This window comes from Orycteropus afer, unplaced genomic scaffold, assembly GCF_000298275.1.
Source record: "Orycteropus afer afer isolate SDZICR_OR568_19922 unplaced genomic scaffold, OryAfe1.0 scaffold00064, whole genome shotgun sequence".
NCBI lineage: Eukaryota > Metazoa > Chordata > Mammalia > Tubulidentata > Orycteropodidae > Orycteropus > Orycteropus afer.
In genome coordinates this window covers 3,215,812-3,238,501 of record NW_006921651.1, presented here as the reverse complement: position 1 = coordinate 3,238,501, position 22,690 = coordinate 3,215,812, and the positions used below count along the sequence as shown (strand labels likewise).

At 50.2% G+C, this 22,690-nt stretch overlaps 2 protein-coding genes across 2 annotated transcripts in view; both read right to left on the bottom strand.

The window, feature by feature from the left end:
* Positions 1-1,770: 1,770 nt before the first annotated feature.
* On the bottom strand, positions 1,771-4,772 carry CALHM1 (calcium homeostasis modulator 1). The gene is made up of 2 exons (XM_007939875.1): positions 4,221-4,772; positions 1,771-2,244 (listed from the first exon to the last, which is right to left on the bottom strand). The coding sequence occupies exons 1-2, from the start codon at positions 4,770-4,772 to the stop codon at positions 1,771-1,773; spliced, it is 1,026 nt and encodes a 341-aa protein (XP_007938066.1).
* Positions 4,773-17,757: 12,985 nt separating this feature from the next.
* CALHM3 (calcium homeostasis modulator 3) overlaps positions 17,758-22,690 on the bottom strand; it is a 6,657-nt gene continuing 1,724 nt past the window's right edge. Inside the window, exons 2-3 of the mRNA XM_007939874.1 lie at positions 20,376-20,631; positions 17,758-18,246 (exon numbers count right to left, since the gene is read on the bottom strand). Of these exons, the coding sequence (XP_007938065.1) occupies positions 17,758-18,246; positions 20,376-20,631 (745 nt within the window). The remainder of the gene's footprint in view (positions 18,247-20,375; positions 20,632-22,690) is intronic.

Below are 22,690 nucleotides of genomic sequence, written 5' to 3'. Positions count from 1 at the left end.
TTCATTGAATTCTTCCCCTTCAGGGTCCACATCAAGTCCCACCTCCTGAGGGAGCCCTCCCAGCCCACCTTGGCCTGCAGGGATCTCCCCCATGCCAAATGATTAACGGGAAGGACACTGGGTATGAGAGTGGGAAGAGAGGGAAGATGCATAAGGAAGGATAGACACCGTTAAAACAATGTGGTAGGGACCAAGATCGGGTGGGACTTATGTCTCCAAGATATCCTGTTGTTGTTGTTGTTATGTGCCATCGAATCGGACCCGACTCATAGCGACCCATCCTTGGGTTTCTGAGGCAGTATCACTACGGAAGTAGATTGCCCCATCTTCCTTCCGAGAAGTGGCTGGTGGGTTTGAACCGCCAGCCTTCTGGTTAGCAGTCAAGTAAGTGCCTTAGCCACTATGCTACCAGAGCTCCCCCAAGATATCCTGTTGTTGTTGTTGTTGTTATATGCCGTCGAGTCGGCCCCGACTCATAGCGACCCCTCCTTGGGTTTCCGAGGCAGTATCACTACGGAAGTAGGATTGCCCAACCTTCCTTCCAAGATATCCTAGGGGGCCAAAATCTGGCACTTACTTTCCTTCTAGACAAAGAGGGCTGGGCTTGCCACCTCTGCCCGAGGGAGGAGGGAAGCCCTGAGGTTCAGAAGTCAACAAACCCGTTACCACCTTGTACTGGGTGCCTCCTCACCAGTGCTTCCCACATGCCAGGAGCTTTCACATGCTTCATTCATTTAATATTCACAACAACCCTAGGAGGTAGACACCCTCATCTCCATTTCACAGAGGAGGAAACTGAGGCACAGAAAAGGAAGCACCTGGCCCAGGGACACGGTTTGTAAGAGATAGAACCAGCATTTGGCCTATTTCTGTCTCACTCGGTAGTCTGTGGTGTTTCCACTCCAGGCAGCTGCCCTCCCGGCCCCTTACCTCGCCCTCACCCCTGCTTCGGGACAGAGCCCCTGAGGCCTATAGAGCGGCCTCCCCCGGAGGTGCAGTCTTTGAGATAATAAGGTAGCATCAGCTTCTGTTTCCAGCTGTTCAAGCTCTGGGAGTGGTCTGATTCCCCACCGTGACAGCTACCTGGATGTGAGGAGGCACTAGAGTGGTACTCAAGGATGCCTCCCCAACTTTCCCTACATGGGGAGCCTTTTGTGCTTGGTGCTAAATAAATGTGCAGTCCACCTCAACAGTCACCTGCATGAGGACCACACCCTCTGGCTTCTCCCTGGTGGACCTGGCCTGCAGCATCTTATCCCATCCCCAGACATTCGCACCAAGAGAGGCTGTGTGCTGTGGTCTAGTCTGCTCAGCATCACTCAGAACACTCGGGCTAAAATCAGAGGATTCCTATGTCATGCAAGGGCTGGAAGCTCTTTTACTCCCTGAACCCTGAGCACAAGAGACCAGGTTCTTAAAAAGTCACAGACAAGAGTAGACGTGGGGGCAGGAACCGTCCTAGGACTGAGAGGAGATGGTGAGCTAGTGATGAGGCCAGTGGCTCTAGAAGTGGCCTGACGAGGTACTAGGCAGGTGGAAACCATCTCTCCTCTTAGCCCTCAAGCCAGTTCTGGGCCCTACTGACTAACCCACTCTTGGCTTTCCTGCCTCAGAGCCATCCAGGGTCATGTGACAGTGCCTGCATACAATTTCCTGTCCCAAATGTGGCTCTGCCCTAGGGGCTTACTGCTCAGCACCTACAGCCTGGTTTGGGGTTCTGAGAGCCTGTGGGTTCAGAGCCTCATTCCTGCCTCTTCAGCTGACCACAGCTCACACTTTGCTGAAGTAGGTGGCCACCTCCTTGCGCGAGGGCTGGGGCCCTCCCCCGGCCCAGCCATTACCCACCAATGGCTCCTCCTGGCCCAGCCGCAGTGGTGGTTTGCATTTGTGCCAGGTGGTGAGCAGCCTGTTCATGGTGCCTTGATCAGTGATGCCATGCAGCTTTTCCCTCTCCTCCCTGGCACCGTCGGTGGTAGCCGGGGAAGCAGTGGCTGTGGCCAGCACCCCTTGGGCATGACTCAGCTCCAGGTCCTGGTTCATGGCCTCAAAGAACTGCTGGATGCAGACCTTGGCGAAGGCCTTGGCATGCTCTGTGCATGTCTCATCGAACAGCTTGCGCTCAATGTCGATGTAGTGGGACCAGTACTTGCTCTTGAGGAAGGCGGCCTGCGTGAAGCAGGGCCGCACGGAGCGCACCACGAAGGCCAGAAGCGTGGTCAGCAGCACGAAGGACCAGCCCAGTGCCTGCAGAAGAGAGGAGAGAGTCAGCCAGCACTGCCCTCCTGTCCCCTGCACCTGAGCACGCTATGTCAGGGCCTTTAGGGAAACGGGCATTGGCTGGGCAAGTGAATTTCCCTCTTGGTCTCCATTTCCCTATCTGTAAAATGGGCGTAGATGTGCCTTCCTTGTGGAGAGGAGGTCTTGTATGTAAAGCACCTGGTGTGTAGGCCTGGTGCTCAGTGGGCAGAACCTAGAATCAAGGCTGCCTGTTGACCAGGAGCAAGGCCTTCTCTATACCTTGGTTCTCCCACATGTAAAATGGGGCTGATGATAGCGTCTCTTTCCTAGGGTTGTTGTGAGGACTGAATGTGATCCTTCACTTAGCACAGTGTCTGGTACATAGTTTGTAACCAGTTAGATATTTTGATGCCACTAGGTCACTGCTAACCACGCCTCTTCCTTCAGGAAGCCTTCCTTGACTTTCCCAGGCCATAGGGACCCTTCCTTTTCTGAGTCTGTGGCTTTCCTTCAGCTCCTGGTCCTGTCTGCCATTCACTCTCCAGGCACTGACTCAACACCTCCTCTCTGCTGGGCTCTGAGCTGGGCCCTCAAGGGATCAAGCATTCAAACTCTACCTCGAAGAGCACAGGGCTCCTGGGCTCCAGCTCTGCTCCGCCAATACCACTGGGCAGCAGGTTCCCCTAACCTGGGCTCCAGAGTCAAGCCCCAGAGAAGCGTTTGGCCAGATCAGGATGGGGGTACGGGAGGGTGATGGCAGAACAGACTTCCGGGAGGGGAGGCAAGAGCATGTGCTCCGTCGGGGTGGGGGCGCTACCCCCTGCTATTCCCTGAGGAAGCCTGGGCACGATGGGCTGGATCTTTTGATGTTTAAAGGAAGCTGGAAATCTGATTTTCATGTGAACTTTTCTGGTTTTGGACTTGTCCACTCATGCTAAAGTTTAACATCACTGAAGGCCAAATGCAACAGGTGCATAGGCCAGACAGCCTGGGACCTCTGGGGGGACTTGCAGCTTATGACTTGATAGTTTTAAGGTCAGGGGGAGGGCCAGCTGCCCTGGACTCTGAGGCCTGGGGTGATGGTGGAGGGGCCCCACAGGAGGGGAGGTGAAGGGTGAGGAGAAGCAGTCTGATGTCAGACGCCCATGGTGTAACGTCCACGCAGGGCACCTGAGGGTTGATGGAGACCTAGTGGGGTCCTGGCTGGAGATGGGGAGCCAGGGGTGTCTGGACTTGCCAAAGCAGAGTGTTCACGTTTCTCTAGGCTTTAGAGGGCAGGCCCAGGCCCCTGTCCTCTCCTTGACAGCCCCTGGTCCTACGGCTGCATGACATGTCACTGGGTTGTTCTCCTACACTATGCAGTCTGGAAAGGCTTAGACTAGTGAGGGCCCAGGGGGGAGAGAGGATGGGAGAGCAGGGCTGGGAGAACCTGGGATTGGGACTTGAGCACCTCCACCTTGGCTTTAGTCATATCCCTCACCCAGACCCTCAGCTCCCACTCCCCAAGCCAGGAAACTCCAGCTGGAGGCATTTGCCAGGGAAATGTACCCAAATGCCCCCCCCCACCCACTGGCCTCACCACTGCCTAGGCCTGGGAGAGCAAAAGGATGCAAATTCTCCCAGGCTTCCAAGCTCAGGACAGAGGATGTGGGGCTGGCTCTGGGGACCTCAGGATAGGGGACAGACCTGCTCTCCAGAAGCCTCTGGCCTGAGAGAACCACAGTGCTTTCCCCAGGCGGCTCCTCTCTGAGGGAAGGGACCTGCTTGGCCTTCAGAAGCCCTGTCTGAGTTCAGAAAACAACCTCAGCTCCAAGGAGCTCCATCTAGGGAGAAGGTTCAGTCCTGTCTGGAGGACTTCAGTGTGATGGGGAGGCACGACTGCCCTGAGGAGGCCCCATTCTAAGGGGTGAGGGGTCAGAGTCCTTCCAGAGGGAACCTGCCTGTAGAGAGTGTCCCAGCCCGAGGCCACATGACCCCCTCACCTGGGAGATGCAGCGCAGGTAACGCACAGCCACTTCGCGGGCCAGCAGCCAGTTGCCATCGTAGATCTCAGGGCAGGGGACCCGGGCCAGCAGGCGGGCAAGCTCGGGGGGAGCCAAGGCAGGTGCCAGGCTGCCATTGCCCAGTGTAGCCACGGGCACGGCCGTGCAGAAGGCACAGAGGAAGCACTTGCCGTCAAGCAGTGTGACGGCTACCCAGACGACAGGCGCGATGAGGGCACGTTGGGCCATGGAGCAGAACATGTAGCGCAGCACTGCTGGGTCCTTGGCCCGGTGGCCCAGTGGCCGCTTCCACTCTTCAGCCAGCATAGACACATTATTGTTCATGACCAGGCCGAGCAGGAAGAGCACCAGGGGAGGTGCCAGCAGGATGCCGGCACTGTAGGCCGCATTGTAGCCTGGCAGGCAGGGGCAGTTGAAGTCAAAGGCCGAGTACATCTGGGCGCTGGCCAAAGCCATGATGCCACAGATGCCGTTCATGAAGGACTCCTGGTTGGACTGTAGGAACTGGAAGATCATCCGGAACTTGTCCATCGTGCCCCCCACGGGGCCCGTGGGCCTCCTCCCCACTCACGACCACCCACTGTGTGCCCACCTCATGACTCGGGGCCCTCCTGGCTGAGACCAACAGGGCTCAGGGCAGTAGCTGAGGTCACTATCCCTTTGAGGAACCTTCTAATCAGGTGCTGGCCCAGAAGGTGCAGATTGGCCAATCCTGTGGGTGCAGCCAGAGTTCTGCCCCTCCCCTTCTCACTTGTCTGGCTGGTTTCTCTCCAGAGCTGTCTTAGCAGTGGGAAACCACAGGGTTGCACCTGATTGGGACCATTCTCAGGATGTGGGAGGGAGAGGGCAAGGGGAAGGCAGGCTCAGACACAGTCTGGAGGGCTGTCTGCAGTAGGATTGGAGTCTGGGAGAACCCAGGGTTGCTGCAGAGGCCAGAGCCTGAACCTCTGGGCTTCTGTGAATCAATCACCCTCCTCCTGCCTGTCCACACTGTGTCCGGATCCAAGAGGGCTTCTCCATCAGTTCAGACAAAGAGGGTATGATGCAGTGATGGCAGTAATGGTGGTGACTGTAATGTGGGTGATAATGGCGGTGGTGGCGATGGTGCTGATGGAGGTGAAGGTGATAATGGGATGGAGGGATGGTGATAGTGGTGGTGAGGATGGCGGTGACAGAAGTAATGGTGGTGATGGTGATGGTAGTAGTGACTTTGGCAATGGGATGGTGGCAGTGGTGGTGGTAGAGTTAGGCATGGCACAGAGGAAAAAGCATCATGTTAGAGTGAGAGGTTTGCATTTGAGAAGTTGTCAGGTCTCCTCCCTGCAAGGCCAGGAGCTGGAACCTGTGAGTAGGTAGGTATCTTTGTGTTCAGGAGCCCTGCTGGTTAAGTGCTCAGCTGCTAACCAAAAGGTCAGTGTTTCAAACCCAACAGCTGCTCTGCAGGAGAAAGATGTGGCATTCTGCTTCCATAAAGATTATAGCCTTGGAAACCCTATGGGGCCATTCTACTCTGTCCTATAGGGGTACTATGAGTCAGAATTGACTCAGTGGTGATGGGTTTTATGGGGGTTTGTGTTTGGTCTGCCAATGTCTCTGTGGATGTGTCTGTGTTATGGGTTGTGGATGACAAACCCTTTCCTGGTCCTTCTTCCTACCTCCTCTCCTCCAGATTGTATAAAAAAGGGAAACCCTAGGTGGGGGGTTGCATGCCTAGGGCTTAGGCCTCTAGAGTGGTCTGCAAGAGCCATCAGCACCCACACATCAAAGCAGGAGGGGTTAAGTCTCCCTCTGATGCCTGGGTAGCTCTCCCAGTAGATCTAGCTCCATCCAGATGGCTCCTGTGGGGCAAAGGGTGGAGCTGGGCCAAGGCAGAGCCTAGACAGGGTATCTCCATGCTGCCATGGATCTGTGTATCCCATGGGTGTGCCCATGTGTGAGCTGGCTGTGGCTCTGGGCCTCTGGTCTGTATATCTGCACGTGTGTGTGTTAACCATATTGGGGTCTATGTGTGTGTCTGTGTATGACCAATATCAGCTGGCATCTGCTGAGGCTTCCCCTGTGCCAGGCACTTTACATGCATCATCTCATGTAATCCTCATGCAACCTGATGGGATAGTGCTGTTGTTCCCATCTTGCAGAGGTGAGGACAAGAGGGTAAGTGAGCGCTAACGGTCACACAGCTTGTAGGTGGAGGAGGAGTGGGATTTGACCCCACACTAGCTCTCCCATGGGACTGGAGAGTGGAAGAAGGGGTGGAGGAATGTTTTGTCCTTTCTCTTTTGGCCAGATCAGGTTCTCCTATCCTACCAGTCCAGGTAGAAACCCTAGTGTGTCACAACTATACAGGTGGGGAAGGAGATTGCTCCCCTAGGCACTCAGGCTGGGCCAGAGGTAACTGGAGCCCCCAGGCTGGTAGCTCCTGGAGGACTCTTGTCAGGGGCTCCCCTGAGAACACCGACAGGTGGAGAGCAGGATGAGGGAGATCCAGCCAAAGATGTGTCTGCCCTGGAATCTATTGCAGCATCAATAGATTCTGACAAGTGATCTGAGCTGCCACCAGAGCCCGGCATAGCCCAAGGTGTGATGGGTGTGGGGGTGTGGCAGTACAGGATGGCCAGGAGGGACTCCAGGTGGTTACCTGGAATCTCTGTCTTATATACCAGACATGTCTCCCCACTGGTGGCCGATGTGCCCTTTTTCAGTCCCCAAATTGGCTGCAGAGTGCCTGCTCCAATCATGAGCATGTGGTGCAAACTAACTTCAAGATTATTATTTAAAAATACTTGACGTTAAAAAAAAAAAAAGTTTGGTTGAATTCCAAATCCATTGTTCTCACCATCACAAGGATTTTGGTGACATTTGTCATTGAATGTAAAGGCGGAACGTTAGGGTCTTTAAATATCATCTGAACTGTTGTATATTCTTGCACAGTTGTGAAAATTTATTTTAAATCTATCACTTATTTGTAGGGGGAATGCTTCAAACATTTGAAGAGATCATTAAAGAACCTTGAATAGGTATTGCATGTGGTCATTTTATACATGAAGTTTGATATTAAAAAGCTGTAGTCACTGACACAAGTTCAAATTTTCTTATGTTAAAAAATCCAGACAATTTCATTTGGCTGTTTTATGTAAATTCAGAGTATTAGGCTTCTCCGGCTGCCATGACACATTACCATGAGGTGTGGCTTCAAACACCAGAAATTCAGTCTCTCACAGTCCTGGAGACGAAGTGCCTACCTTCTGCAGAGCCAGGCTGTCTCCAAAGGCTCAGGGGGAAGATTCTTTCTGCTTTTCCAGCTTGTGTAGCCTGTGCTGTTCCTCGGTTTGTGACAGCCGAACTCAGCGTCTGTTTCTGTCCTCACGTGGCATCCGTTCCTCTGTGTATCTGTCTCTGTGTTTCTTCTCCTCATTTGATAGGGACACAAGTCACATTGGATAAGGACCCACTCTACTTCTTTATGACCTTATGTTGACTAAATACACCTGCAAAGATGCTACTTCTAAATAGGGTCACATTCACAGGTACCGGGGGTTAGGACTTCAATACAATTGGGGACACAATTCAACCCATAACACTCAGTATTTAATAACTTTCTTAGGACTTTGCGCTTTATTTTCATCACTGTACAATTATAGAAGACAAAGAAAATGTAATCTTTTTTTTTCCCCCACCAGGTTCCATATACCAAACCCAAACCAAACTCACTGCCATTGAGTTGATTCTGACTCATAGCAACCCCCGTTGGGTTTCTAAGGTGGAAAATCTTTATAGATTACCCCATCTTTCTTCTGTGGAGCAGCTGGTGGGTTTGAACCACCAACCTTCTGGTTGTTGTTGTTGTTATGTGCCGTTGCGTCGGACCCGACTTGTAGAGACCCCTCCTTCGGTTGCCGAGGCAGTATCACTACGGAAGTAGATTGCACCTGTATAATTGTGACACACCAGAGCTCCTTAGGCTCTGTGTAGATGTCTCCAAACCCTCCAGTTTGCCCCCACTGTCGTGTGCCAATGTGGGCATTGTCTCTATGTCCTGGTATCATCAAGTTAGGAAGCACCGCCTCTGGAAGATGGAGGGATAGGGGTGGGTGACCAATGGTGGAGTGGGGGTAGGGGGCAGATGGGAGAGGGGTCTGGCCTCTTGAGGCCCCATGGGGCCAGAAGGTCCCACTGTCAGTGACCACAGAAGGGATACAGATTGCATGGAGTGCCTGCCTGGGGAGACATGTTGGCCTCTGGGGTCACCTTCTTGGTGTACTATCTCCTCTCTCTCTGCCCACCCAGTTCCACGACAAGGCCCTGCACAGTATTTTATTGGCTGAACAGTCAAGTTTGTTCTTAGCATGAAATCACGTCACACAGTGATTAAGAGCAACCTGACCAGTGACTGGGTGCAAGTCTCAGCCCTGCCATACTGGTCGCGGATCTTGGGCGCCTCGTTCTTTTCATCTGCAAAGTGGAGCCTATCCCTTTGGTTGTTGTGAGGATCCAGTGAGATGGTGCGGCTTCAGAGTTGAGCACAGACCCAGCACATAGTGAGCTCTAGCAAATTCTCATAATATCGTAATAGTACTAATGACCACCTCTGCACCCGAGTTTAGTAGCACATTTAGAAAACCCGATTTAGTTTCCTATTGCTCTTGTAATAAGTTACCATATTAGTGGCTTAAACCAACACAAACTTATTCTCTTACAGTTCTGAAAGCCAGAAATCCAGAATGGATCTGATTTGGCTAAAATCAAGGCAATCCAGGGCTGCCTTCCTTCGGAAGTCTCTAGGGGAGAATCTGTTTCTTTTGCCTTTTCCACATTCCCTGGCTAATGGCCTTGCATCTCTCCAATCTCTGCTTCTGTTGTCATACCTCCTTCTCTGACTCTGACCTTCCTGTCTTTCTTATAAGGACCCCTGCGATGGCCTTGGGCCCATCCAGATAACCCAGCCCAGTCTCCCTGTTTTGGTTACCTAGTACTGCTCTAGCAGAAATACCACAAATAGGATGGCTATAACAAACAGGAGTTTATTCTCTTACATTTTGGAAGCTAGAAGTTTAAGTTCAAAGTGCCAGGCTCTAGGGACTGGGTGAAAGCCCCTCAACCTTGGGCCTCAGCTCTGCTTCTTGCTCCCAGCCCACTGAAGCTGGAGGCTTTTCTTTACTCAGACAGCTACTGGTTGCTGAGGCTTATAAGCCCAAGGTCAATAGGTGAAAAGACACAGTCCCAATGTTACCAAACAATACAGCAGTCCATTGATTCAAGTCTATTGAAAGTTCCAAGGTTGGCAGAGCATGGCAGGCTACTGAGCAACACAGCTACATGAAAGATTCAAGTGTACCATAAGCTGGAGATCATTCCCCAAGGCTTCTCCTATATACAGGAAGTGAACCACATCCCCAAGACAGCTACTCAGCTGCTCACAGTAGATTCTACCATGGAGTTGATTACCAGTCTCATCATGGGGAATAACTACATCCAGCTGCCCAGCCACTCAACTAGGCCCAGCCAAGTTAGCACACAAACTTAATTACCACACTCCCCATCCAGAGATTCTTAACTCATCACGTCTGCAGAGCCCCTCATGCCAGGGGAGGGACTATATACACGAGCTCCAGGGATTGGGACATGGATGTCTTTGAGTGTCATTATTCTGTCCACATCAGCAGGACTCTTTTATAGTGTGTTCTGTAGTGCTTTGTGTGTTCTCTAAAGAGCTGTAGTGGCACAGTGGTTAAAGCGCTCAGCTTCTACCCAAAAGGAGGTTCGAACCCATCAGCCCCTCCACAGGAGAAGAATGAGGCAGTCTGCTTCCATAAAGATTTAAACCTTTTGAAACCCTGTGGGGGTAGTTCTGCTATGTCCACTAGGGTTGCTATGAATCAGAATTGACTCAGGGGCAGTGGGTTTGTGTCTTCCCTACCTCTCCCCCATAACTCCGAGAGCATACTACTAAGTATAAATGAAAAGCAGGTTGTCACCACCCCACTGAACTTTTCCGAGTGTTGGCAGCAAGCTGCCCCCAGCTACCACTATGGAATGTGTACCGGCACCACCCCCTCACGCCTCCTGCACTCAGGGATGTTGTCCTGACACCCATTCCAGTGCTAGTGAGTTCCCTTGGCCTTGGAGGGGTTAAGGATGTCATGAAAAGCAGCATGCAAAGGGCCTCCTGGGAGAGCAGACACTGTACCTTTAGGAAAATGCCCACTTTACGTGGGAGAGCAGGAGGCTATGGTACTCAAGACGGTGCTGCCCTCAACCAGTGACCGTTTGGGGCACCCAGAGAATGGACAGTGGAGGAAGCAGGTGCCAACTGTGAGCTATGGCTGTCAAGATCTGTACTGTCAGGCTGTGTTGTCAGAGGTCTGAGGCCTTTACCTAAGTAGGATTCTCTTCTGCATCAGCTAAACCATATCAGAGGTAGTATACTGTGAAAAAGGAGCCCTGGTGGCACAATGGTTAAAGTGCTCAGCTGCTAACCGAAAAGTCAACAGTTGGAACCCATCAGCAGCTCCGAGGGAGAAAGAGATGGCAATCTGCTTCTGTAAAGATTACAGCCTTGGAAACCCTATGAGGTAGTTCTACTCTGTTCTGTAGAGTCGCTATGAGTTGGAATCAACTCTACTGCAGTGGGTACACTGTGGCAAAAGTGGTAATGCTCACCAAAGTTTCCACATGCTTCCTTATAATTCTTCGCCTCTGCAGGTTGAGGCCATGTGATTGAGTTCTGGTCAATAGGTGTGATCTAAACCACGTCCGGCTCTGGCCCAACTCTCCCCATCCCATACATGTCCCCTGCTCTTTCTCTTCCCGTGCTTTGCTGACCTGAGAAGCCATGTGTAACAGATGCCTCCATGCCCATCCATTCCTTCTCAGCACTCACCTTCACATTGCAAAGGCTGCTCACTACAAACACTTGAGGACTTTTTCATGGCTTTGGGATTACATTCACTTGGGCCCAAGGCAAACCAGAAGTGCTGGAATTAGTGCCCTAACCAATGACAGACAGCATTTATTGGTGAATAGAGACTCCATCTACTTCATTCATTGGTTGGGATTACTGCAAGGCATGTTCTGTGAGGTCTTGGAGAGTTCCCTAGTGGCATTGAACTCTAGCTGCCCACGGCAATAATTGGCTTGCTCCTGCGTGTACTTTTCATTGACTTCCTTTCTTTTCCTGTATCACTTCCCCTGTGCCCTATTGGTGTTCAAGGGACGTCACTTCCATATAAACTACTTTGGACTCACATCCTTGCCTCAGGATCTGCTTCTGGGAAATGCCATGTGTCTCAATGGTGACATCACAAGATGGTGGAGTGTCCTGGGTCCTCAAGTGACTATGTGGAGCGAGCCTCATCCTTCAATCCCCCCTCCCTTGTTTACTTACATCAAGACTTTGCTTGACTGAGAAATATCTTTGTTGTGTTAAGCATGGACATTTTATTTTTACAACCCAGTCCCCACCTGGTTTATACAGAGTGGTCTGCTCTATGCATCATATTTTAAACAGGCCATTGACAGACATGAGCACCCCAAATTCATTCTATCTCCTAAATACCTCTAATCTGCCGCTTCTCTCCATCCCACTCTAATCCAGCCCCATCAGCTGTTGCCTGCAGTTCACATTGGCCCCCTATCAAGCCACTCACAGGCTGTCGCCAGTTCTTTTAAAAGTGGACATCTGATTATATTACTCTTACTTAATTCACTTCAAAGGCTGACGCCCAAATCCTTAACAGGGCCTATGTGACCCTGTGAGAGCTGGCCCCACCTGCTCACTCACCTCTCCGGAGCCACTCTCCCACAGGGTCTCTCGGTGCTGAAGTTCACTAGCCAGCTTTCAGTCCTCAAGCAGGACAAACCCCTTCCCACCTCAGGACATTTGCACGTGCTGTTCCTTCTCCTGGAATGCTTCCCCCTCTGCTCTTTACCTGGAAAATTCCTGTTCATCCTTAGATCTCAGCTAAATGGTTACTTCTTGAGGGGAGACTTCCTGAATCCCCAGCTTAGATAGGTCCTGCTGATAGAGGCTTTCAAAGGCCTTTGGATGTACTTTCCCTTCACAACACTGAATACAATTTTATTTATTATTTTGGGGTGTTTTTATTTAATATCTGGGGTCCCCATTGCACCATAAAGCCCAAAAGGTCTGCATTTGTTTTGTTCACTACTATATTCCCAGTGCCGAGCACAGTGTGCCTGGTACTTAACCAGGGGAGGGAGGTTCAAGATCAACAGCCCAAGACTGATTCCTATGAGGCAGAGGTCAGACTGTGCCTCTACCCTCCAACATTATTACCAATTCTAACACCAACTGTTCCTCCCAGGGCACTCTCTACTTCTCTGCTGGGTTCGATAATTTGTTACAATGGCTACAGAATTCACAGACAATACTCAGAATTATGGGGCTTATTAGGGAAGTAACAGGTTACAGTTCAGGATCAGAAATAACTCAGGGTACAGTTCGTTGATCAGACAGCCTCTTCTCAGCAGTGCTCGCAGGCACACCTCTCGGCCTCTCAGACCCTACAGCCCCTTGATCTTTTCCTTGCTTGGCCAAGTGTTACGAAGCTCTGTTAGCTCTGCCGGTAAGTGCTCAGAGGTCCCACTCCTTATTCCGGAAAGCGCTCAGCTTTCTCACTCTGTGGGCCAGGAAGCCTGCTGCTCTGTCTCATGCCAGTTTCTTGGTTCTGCTGTCTCTGCTGCTGCTGTTTCTCAGTTGCTGCCTTTTGCCATCTCTCACTGTCTCTGGTGTCACAGCTCTCTGTTTCCTGGATCAAAGAGGTTCAGCGCAGGGATCTCGGATCCAAAGGACACACTCCACTCCTGGCTCTTCTTTCTTGAGGGTAGTGAGATTCACCTCTTCCCACTTCTGGGATGGCTCGTTTTAAGCCTAGTGGGAAACTGACCAATCCCCTCATTAGGGTTGTATATTCTTTATTTGCATGGTCCCACCCCCACGAGGTGCTATGCACCTTATTTACATTATTAACAAGCTATCCAATCCCCTTGGTGGGCCACAAGCACCTCACATTTTCATAGTTCCAACCAATCATTTGGTGGGAGTTACAAAGACTATGGCTAGAAGGCCCATATGAAATAATTCACTGCATTGCAGTGCTGAATGAATGCATGCATGAGTAAGTAAACAAATTAGAGAAGTAAGCCTTGGACCAAGATAATTTGTGGGGAGGCAAGAACTCGGAGAAGTAAGAAACAGTACTCGTCATTCTGGTGTGGGATTTCCCTGTGGGTTTGGTTTTTATGAGGAGTGGGGAGGGCTGAAAAGCACCTGTCTTTTGTGTGAGAGGGTGGGTGGGGGAAAGGGCTGGACCCAAAAGGTTGATGGATGTTCAAACTTGCTTCTAGGCAGCCCAGTGTCATCTCTGCTCTGCCACCACTTACCACTCCAGACCATCTCCCATTGCTCATCTCCAGTCCCTCAGGGGTACCCTTCCTCTCCTACAGCCCCCTTTGAGTGCCCCAACAGAGCTGGTCCACCATAGGTAAGGAGGAGTCATGCCATGTGGCCTCAATGTATTGGGTGGAGAAAGCAGAGTACAGAGCTCTTTCATTTTCTACAAGACCCTGGAAGTGGAAGTGTGCTAGTGTGGACAGCATCCTGCTTCTCCCTATCACAGCCTTTGGGTCCAGGTGCCTTTCCCTATGGGATGCTGATGGTCCCTCCCATATGAATATTATAAGTTGGAGCAGTCATCAAATCTTTGGCTTTTTATAACCTTGGGTGGGGCAGACGTCCAGAGATTTATATTGATTCAATCCTACAAAAATCTACCCGTCTGTTTTTCCTGTCCCACCTCCCAGGTGAGCTATCCTCTGACACAAGCAGTTGCTAATAACCAGTATAGTTCACTCTGTCCTCCCCATCTTGGGTCTCTGAAGCACTGGACTTGTTATCTTCCCCCCATCTTGAACTTCTTTCCTCCCTGGCTTTGTTCTGGACTCTGGCCCTGTGATCACTTCTCTTGTTCTCCTTTGCTGCTTCCTCTTCCTCCTCCACAATGCTAAAGTTCTTGGTCCTTCCTCTTCTCACTCAAGCCTCTCTCCCCTGACAACCGCATCCATTCCTGCAGCTCCAGGCATCATCGTTGCAGTGGGTCAACACCAAATATCCTTCCTCCTCCTGACCTTGCCTCCAGGCTCTTATCTCTTATCCCCAACTGCCAGCAGGATGAAGTTAAAAATCCTGAGCGGAAACCTTCAAGGCTTCCTCCCTCTTCCTTTCCTCATGCCGAACTGGTCTAGATTGGGGTGTAGCTGCCCAGGCACAGGGTTGGGGGCGGGCGGGTACAGCCAATGCTCACTCTTCTAGAACCTTTGTTTCTTGCCCAACTGGCCACTGTGTCTCTCAGAAGAGAGCCCCTTCTCACAGGCCTGGGTCAAGAAGGCTATGACCCAGCATGGGCGAGGCTTGGGGAGTGAACCTGGGCTCCCAAGACAGCTGCTCTCCAGGTAGGGGAGGGTCTTTTGGAGCCAGGTGGAAGCCTCTCATCTATGTCTCTCAGTCCTGGGGGTGTGTTGTGTGCTGTCCCAGGCATCTCTCTCTCAGAGAGAGGTGAACAAACAGGAGTGTGGATGGATGATGGCAAAGAGGTTTTGGGGTTTCAAACCACATCATCTGGGGAATGGTTAAAAAAGGAAAGAGGCATTACCTGGAAAAGAGAGCAAAGTGGGTGGGAGAAAATGTCTTCATGGACCTGAAGGCTGTCAAAGGCAGAGGACCCAGAGAGTGAGTGACTGGGTGCTGGGCTTGGGGAGCATGGCTTGATGGCATCATTTGGAGTGAGCCATTCAACCCTTGGGCCAAAGTTCTTTTCTCTTGTCTGAGTAGTCTGATTACTTCTCCATTTTTTTTTTTTTTTTAACTTGGTTATGTTCTATTTCTCCTTCCAGACTAGAAATTCCATTAAAATAGGACTATGTGTATCTTGGGAGCTTTGGTGGCATAGTGCCTAAGGCATTTGACTGCTAACCAGAAGGCGGGAGGTTCAAACCCACTAGTCACTCCTCAGAAGGAAGACTGGGCAATCTACTTCTGTAGAGATACTGCCTCGGAAACCCAAGAAAGGGTTGCTATGAGTCGGATACAACCCCCTGGGAGTGGGTTTTTTTTTTTTTTTTTTTGTATGTGTATCTTAGAGTCCTGGTGGTGCAGTGGTTAAGTGCTTGGCTGCTAACTGAAAGGTCAGGGGTTTGAATCCACCAGCTGCTCCATGGAAGAAGGATGTGCTTTTGTAAAGATTACAGTTTAGGAAACTCTATGGGGCAGTTCTACTCTGTCCTATAGGATTGACGTGACTTGGAATCAACTCAATGTCAAAACTAGTTTGGTTTTGTTTTTTGGGTATGTGTCTGTTAAGGAGCACTGGTGGTTCTATGGTTAAAACACCCAGCTGCTAAACAAAAGGTCAGTGGTTCAAACTTACCAGCCGTTCCGAGAGAGAAAAGACTTGATGATGTGCCCCCATAAAGATTACAGTCTAGGAAACTCTATGGGACAGTGCTACTCTGTCCTATAGAGTTACTGTGAGTGGGAAGCAACTCAATGGCACCTAACAACAACAATATCTGCTTACTCTCTTGGCAATCAGTAAATATTTGCTTACTCTAGGCAATCAATAAATGTTTGTTGGATGAATAAATAAAACATGTGGTACCCCTCTTCAAACCCCATGCCTTTATTCTTACTGTTTCCTTCCTCGATGTGCTCTGCCCTCTGTCCATCTACCTCCATTTGTCTAAACCCTTCCCCCTCCTTCAGGACCCACTCAGATGGCACGTATCTCCTTCACGAAACCTTCCCTGATACCCCAGTTTGGAGTGATTATTCTCCCTGCTGAATCCCTGTGGCCCATAGCTTGCCTCAATTAGCACTTACACATTTTTGCTTTGATTTTAATGATTTTCACACCCATCTCTGTCCCCCACCAGACAGTGAGCTCCTTGAGGGCAGGGGCAGGTCATCTGTGTATTCTGCATTTCATTATCCCTGGCACAGTATGCAGTAGGTGCTCAATAACTGCTTGTTAGCAGAAGGCAAGAGTATTGATCGCAGCCAGGGGCCTTTAACGGTCCAGACACTGCTTCCCTTCAGCCCAGAGTGGAGCCCCTGAGCCTGTCTTTCTCCAGCCCGGGAGCTCACTGGACTCCCTCCAAGTTCTCCCTCCTCCCTCCCCACTCAGTCACTGCTAATTTTGCCTAAATTTTGCCCCACCCCAGTACCATTTCAGAAGTTTGCATGGCTTGACCACATCCGGGAGTTGGGGGGTGGGGGTGAGGGGGGGTCAGGGAGGTTGAATTGTAGGGATTGTTTGATCTCACAGGACCCGTTGATTAGAGCTCAGGAGAGCTGAGATGGCCTGATGGGGGCCACTGGGCTTCAGGGGGGCATCCTGGGGCTTCTGTGCAGCAACCCCAGGCCCTGCGGACCAGAAAGGCATGGGGGAAACCGCAGAGCCACATGTGCATGGCCACCATCTTTGCTGATAGAGGCAGAATGCAGGATGTGTGTGTGTGAGTCGTCAGGGAGGGGCTCTGCCCCAAACCCTTCCGGTTTGGGCTGCCACAGACTGTTTGGCATGTTTTCCAGCACAGTTAACCCTGGTGGACCAGGCAGGGCTGCTCAGCCTTGTTGGCTAGAAAAAGAATTGGTGGAACTTGGGAAGATGGGAGCTGGAAGAAGGGTCAGCCCCTTAACACTCAAAAACAGAAAAATCCCCTCAATGGGGAAACGTAAAACTATTCATCTGCAATTGCCAGCAAGAAGCACTAACTAGTACTTTCCAGAGGAATTCAATGAGCAGAATTTGCTAGAACTCCTGAGAACCCTGCTGGAAACTGCAGGAAATTCAACCACAGCACTGAAACCAAATACATACTCAGAATTATTGAGAGAGCAGATTAATGCAGTAGTTTGGAGTAGACTCAAAAGTCTGCAACTTAACCTCTGAATGCCTCAGTTTTCTCTTCTCAAAAATAGGGCTAATCATACCTACCTTATAAGGCTGTCATAGGGATTAAATGAGTTAATATATGTAAAGAAGTTAGAACAATGCCTGGCACATAGTAACCATCATATAAGCGTGTGTTTATTACTATTATTAAAAAATTAGAATCCAGACATCTAGCACCCAGAACCCATCACAGATCTATTTAGACTCTTGCTACTCAAAGTGTGTGGTCCACTGACAGGAAACATCCGCAACACCTGGGAGATTGCTAGAAATGCAGAATCTCAGACCCAGTCCTGAATGAGAGCCTGCCTGTAACAAGGTCTCCAGGACAACAGTGAACACATTCATGTTTTGTGGAGCACTGCCAGACAGCACATATGAGGACACACTCAGAAACCTGGGGAGGGATGGGGCTGTTTTGGAAAGGAGGCCAACAAGGGTTAGGGCGCCTGCCTTGGGGTTCCCACAGCCCAGAAAGCCCCACATCCATGTCCCTGCAGAATTTTCACTTGCCACACTGCCACCGTTCAGGTCTGGGGGACTCACTACACATCAGTGTGCTGGGACAGCCTGGTGCCTGGTGCCACCATGGGGGCACGGTGGCTAAGGCCACCCCAGAACCCAGGGGATGATGCTAGGTTGAGTGGTGGTTTGCTGGAGTACCAGCTGCTCAGGAGGTGGTCCACTTGCTCTCTGCTGGAGATGGCACGTAGGTGGGCCTTCACGCTATGGCCATCCAGTCCCTCCCCAGGCTCAGGTACTTCTGGGGGCTCAAGGTGCCTGCCTCCCGTCTCCTGCCGCAGCCCCCATGCCCGCATCTCACTCTGCATGCTGGCAAAGAAGTGCAGCACGCACCTGTGCGCAAAGTCCCGCGCATGCTCACAGCAAGTCTCATCGAAGAGCTTCTGCTCCAGGTCCACGTAGTTGCTCCAGTACCTGCGTTTCAGAAGGACTGTCTGATCGAAGCAGGGCCTCAGGCATCGAGCCAAGAAGGCCGCAATGATGAGCAGCAGGGTGATACTCCAGCCGATGGCCTGATGGGTGGGGAGACACAAGGTTGGATGCAGATGCACAGCGTGGCAAAAGTGCTCCAAAGTCCCTCCCCTCACTTATCCCTCCCAGCTTTTCTCAAATTAATCAGTCCTTCCATTCAGCCATCCATCACCCAACCATCCTCCCATCTGTCCCTCTGTCTATCAACCTACCTATTCCTCTATTCTCCCTTCCACTCATCCACCTATCCTTGAATCCATTATATATCCAACAATCTCCATCCATCCATCCATCCATCCATTCTCATCTGATTATCTATCCATAATTTGCCTATACAGTTATTCTCCCAGCCATCCTTCCATCTGTTCATCCTTCATCCTATCTATCCATCTTCCCAATCTTTATCATCCACCATTCCATCCATCTGCCATTCTCTCCTCTTTTGACTCATCCCTTCCTTCATTCTCAAATCTGTTTCATCCATCTATGCATTCATCCATCCTACATTTTGTGGTACATGGTGTGAGGTACTGGGGGCCCAGTCTTTGTTCTCACAGAGCCACTCTTTGATGGGGGGGAATGGACAGTAGATGATGAGTGACAAAGTGCCACAGGAGGGGGGACAGGAAGTCATGGGAATCCAGAGGAGGAACTCACCCAACCTGAACATGAGGGCTCAGGAAAGGCAATGGCATTGAAGCGAGACCAGTAGGATGAGTAGTAACAGCAAGGTATCAACAGGCAAGAAACCAGCATGAGCAAAGGTGAGAAAAACTGGAAGTTGTTCTCTAAGGCTAGAGCTCACACCTGTGGCTTCCCCCCTCCTCTGTACACATCTGAACTACAGTCTCTTCCAGACCTGACTTAAACCTGGAGTGACCGTGTGACCTGATACAGAGAGACACTCCTCTACACCCCAAACAAAAACATACTTGAATCCTTATCATTTGCAGATATGATTTCAACAATCTACAAAACTCTTTCACTTGCCCATTCATACGAACCCTCTTTATACAAATTTTAAGCTCAGTATTTCACACACGAGGAGCAGAAAAGCAAGCAACTTGCTAACTTGACAGGACTGCTGAATTGAGACTCAAACCCTGGTCTCTCTGACTGCATATCCCGTGATAGTCTCACTGCATTAATGAGAATAGAGCCCACAGGGACCATCATGGTGAAGAAGACCCCTCCATTTGTTTTTCAGGAGAAACAGGGGTCCAGAAGGAGGAGGACTTGGCTAAGGTCACAGTCTGGACCAGAATCAAGTCCTCTGGTCTTCTCTCCACTGCATCTACATTTGCCATGAGCGTGTTTTAGCTTCCTAAAGGGTAAGGTTTATTTGTCTATTATCTGCATCCTTTGAGTGGTGCTTTCTGTGCAGTGCATTTATGCAAATACTTTTTGGTGGCTAGAGCCCAAGGCTGGGGCTCTAGTGGTGGGAGGAAGAAGATGTTAACCCCGAGTCCATACTGATGAGGTAAGACTTCATATTTTTAGTTAAGATGCCATTTCTGTAAAGCCTGGCTTCAACCTTGTGTTATAATTAAACTGTTCTCTCTCTAAGATACAGTTATCATTTCCTGCTGTACCCCTGAGATCTAAGGCACGGCCACCTGTGTCAATAAAGCCTTCTGGGTTTTGGGCTGGACTTTGGGACCAGCCACCTGTACTTTGGCAAACGCTGATGGAGCCTCGTAAGGATTACTTGACTGCTGGGAACTCACAAGAAACATTCTTTCTTAATAACCCATTGTCCTATATAGCTTTTGGAAAATTGCTAACTACTCTACATGCTTGCTATGTCTCTTTTCCTTTGGATATAAGATCCCTTAATTGTAAGCACTGAGCAAAGTGGTTGTTTCTGGAGTCACTGAGACCCCATCCGTCTCTCACTGATGCATCTTATGATTAAAATTCTTCTCTCCTCCTTGAACTCTGGCGTGGACTATTGGCTGCACCGCTCCAGGGCTGGACTCTCGCATTTTTCAGGTAACAACACCTCACCCTACCTCCTTTGGAACCAATGCAGGATATTTGCCAGGCCTGGGGAAGGCAGTTGGGGCCAGGGATTGTGGTGAAGGGAATACTGGGCCCTCTGGTCTTGGCCTCCACCACTGATGCCAGAGGCAATGAAGGGGACTCTAATGGTGACCACCACTCCAATTACCTGCGACAGGCACCGAAGGTAGCGAGATACTGCCTTTCGGGCAGGGCTGTCCCTGACTAGCTCATCCTCCTTGCAGGGCACCTTAGCCAGGAAGAGCTGCACCTGGCTGGGGGTCATGTTGGCAAGATCCAGAAACTTCTCAGGGTCCACGGAGCTGCTGAAGGCACACACGAAACACTTCCCATCAAGGAGGGCCAGCAGAATCCAGACAAGAGGGGCAGCCAGCGCTCTTTGCAGCACGGAGGAGCACATATACCTGGGAGCAGAGGAAAAGGGAGGCCACAAATGGCAGCCAGGATCCAGCTGCACCAGGAAGCCTATAGAGGAGATGCGAGGATGAACTTCCCCAGAAGGGCTGAAAACACCAGGCTGTGCTACATCAAAGGAATGGTTGCAGCCTGGAGGGTAGAGGTCCCAGTAGCTGATGGCAGAGAGGAGGGAGGGCTAGAGGCCTTGGGAATCCCAGGACTGGGATACTGAGGACTTGGTATTCTTCTTGAGGTACTATTGATGCCCTGCCCATGCCAGAGACATCAACATCTTAGATGGATAATTCCCATTCGTTTGGAAGGCCTCCTCTCTCTGCCTAAGAGCTTTGGAGCATTCTCTGCACCAGAGAGGAGTTGGCAAGAAGTGCTGGAGAGTTAACACCCCCAAAAGGGACGGGAGCTGGTGGATAAATGCCCCCAGCTTCCTCCTCAGTAGTACAATTCTGAAGTGTGTTCTATTCATTCTTTCCAAGGGTTTCCAGAAGGAGTGAGCCTCAGTTGCCCATAGTGTAACTCACTCATTGTCATGTTCTTTCCAGACTCTGCTTCTGTGGGATCTGAAACTGAGAGGAAACTCGAACCAAACCCACTGCCATGAAATTGATTCCAACTCATAGCAAACCTCTGGGACAGAGTCAAACTGCCCCACAGGGTTTCCAAGGCTGTACATCTTTACAGAAGTAGACTGCCTCATTTTTCTCCTACAGAGCAGCTGGTGGGTTTGAAATTTTTGGTTAGCAGCTGAATGCTTTAACCACTGCACCACCAGAGCTCCTTAAACTAATTCAGCCCTGCCCAATAACCTCTCAAAGGCAGCACCTCAAACACCTCCCCCAGCATTAGGGAAGCCGTCCCTCTGCCTGGCTTCAAGTGCCTCTGCTGACCAACTCTGTCTCTCTAATGAGCTGGATTGGGTGTTGGTCACAGGACAGGAGGCTGATAGAGCTGCACGCACTGGATCCCAGAGGAAAAGGCAAAGGACACATGACCCACCTTGCAAGGATGAATCACAGAGAACATGGATCCCCCGTGGAGCATGAAACAGAGGCTGTACATGCACAGGGCATGGGTGCTGTTTCTAAATTGGATCAAATACAAAACATAAAATGGTGTGTGCTGAGTGTGTGTGTGCACATGTGTGTGCACATGCATGCATACATGCATATAGCCTACCAAGGTGTGAATTATAAATACATTGTAGGGAGTGGTGGTTCCAGGATTTTCTCTGGGAGGCAATGAGGTTAAAAGATGGAACTGGGATACGTGTCAAGAAGTTACATACATTCCATACCTTTGAGAAATCCTCAATTGTCTGTACCAAAGAATAGGGAAGAGCAGAAGACCACGAGTGGTCTAAAGGTCACCAAACTATATCTGCCACTGTGCGCAGGTCTAGAGCACTCAGATATTGCCTCCAAAACACTTAGGGTAGCTGTTCTAGCTTGGGCTGTGGAGTCAGAAAGTCCATTTTTGCAACCCAGCAGTGCTACTTCCTAGCTGTGGGAGCTAGAAGATAGACCAGAGTGTTCTAAACTTGGGAAGAAAACTATAAATCACAGGGTAACCTCGAAGAAAATGATAAACTTTCACATCAAAATAAAAAAGAGGACCAGCATAAATATTCAGCAAATACTAAAACAATAGCAATGAAGGAAGTGATAACACAATTAATAAACAAAATGAGCTCAGCATAGAAAATTATATGGAACAAAGAAACTGACACCATGAGAAAGCACATAACAAAAATGACAGCAACAAATTCATATTTGCCAATAATTACATATCTGGCAAGGCACTTATCTCTAAGATTTGTAGAAAACTCCAATGCCTCAGCACCAAAAGAATTAACAATCTGGTTGAAAAATGGGCAGAAGACATGAATAGACACTTCACCAAGGAGGATATTCAGGTGGCCAGATATTACATGAAGAGATGCTCATAATCATTGGCCATTAAACCAAACCAAACCAAACACATTGCCATTGAGTTGGATCCGACTCATAACGACCCCTCCTTAGGTTTCCAAGGTGGTATCACTATGGAAGT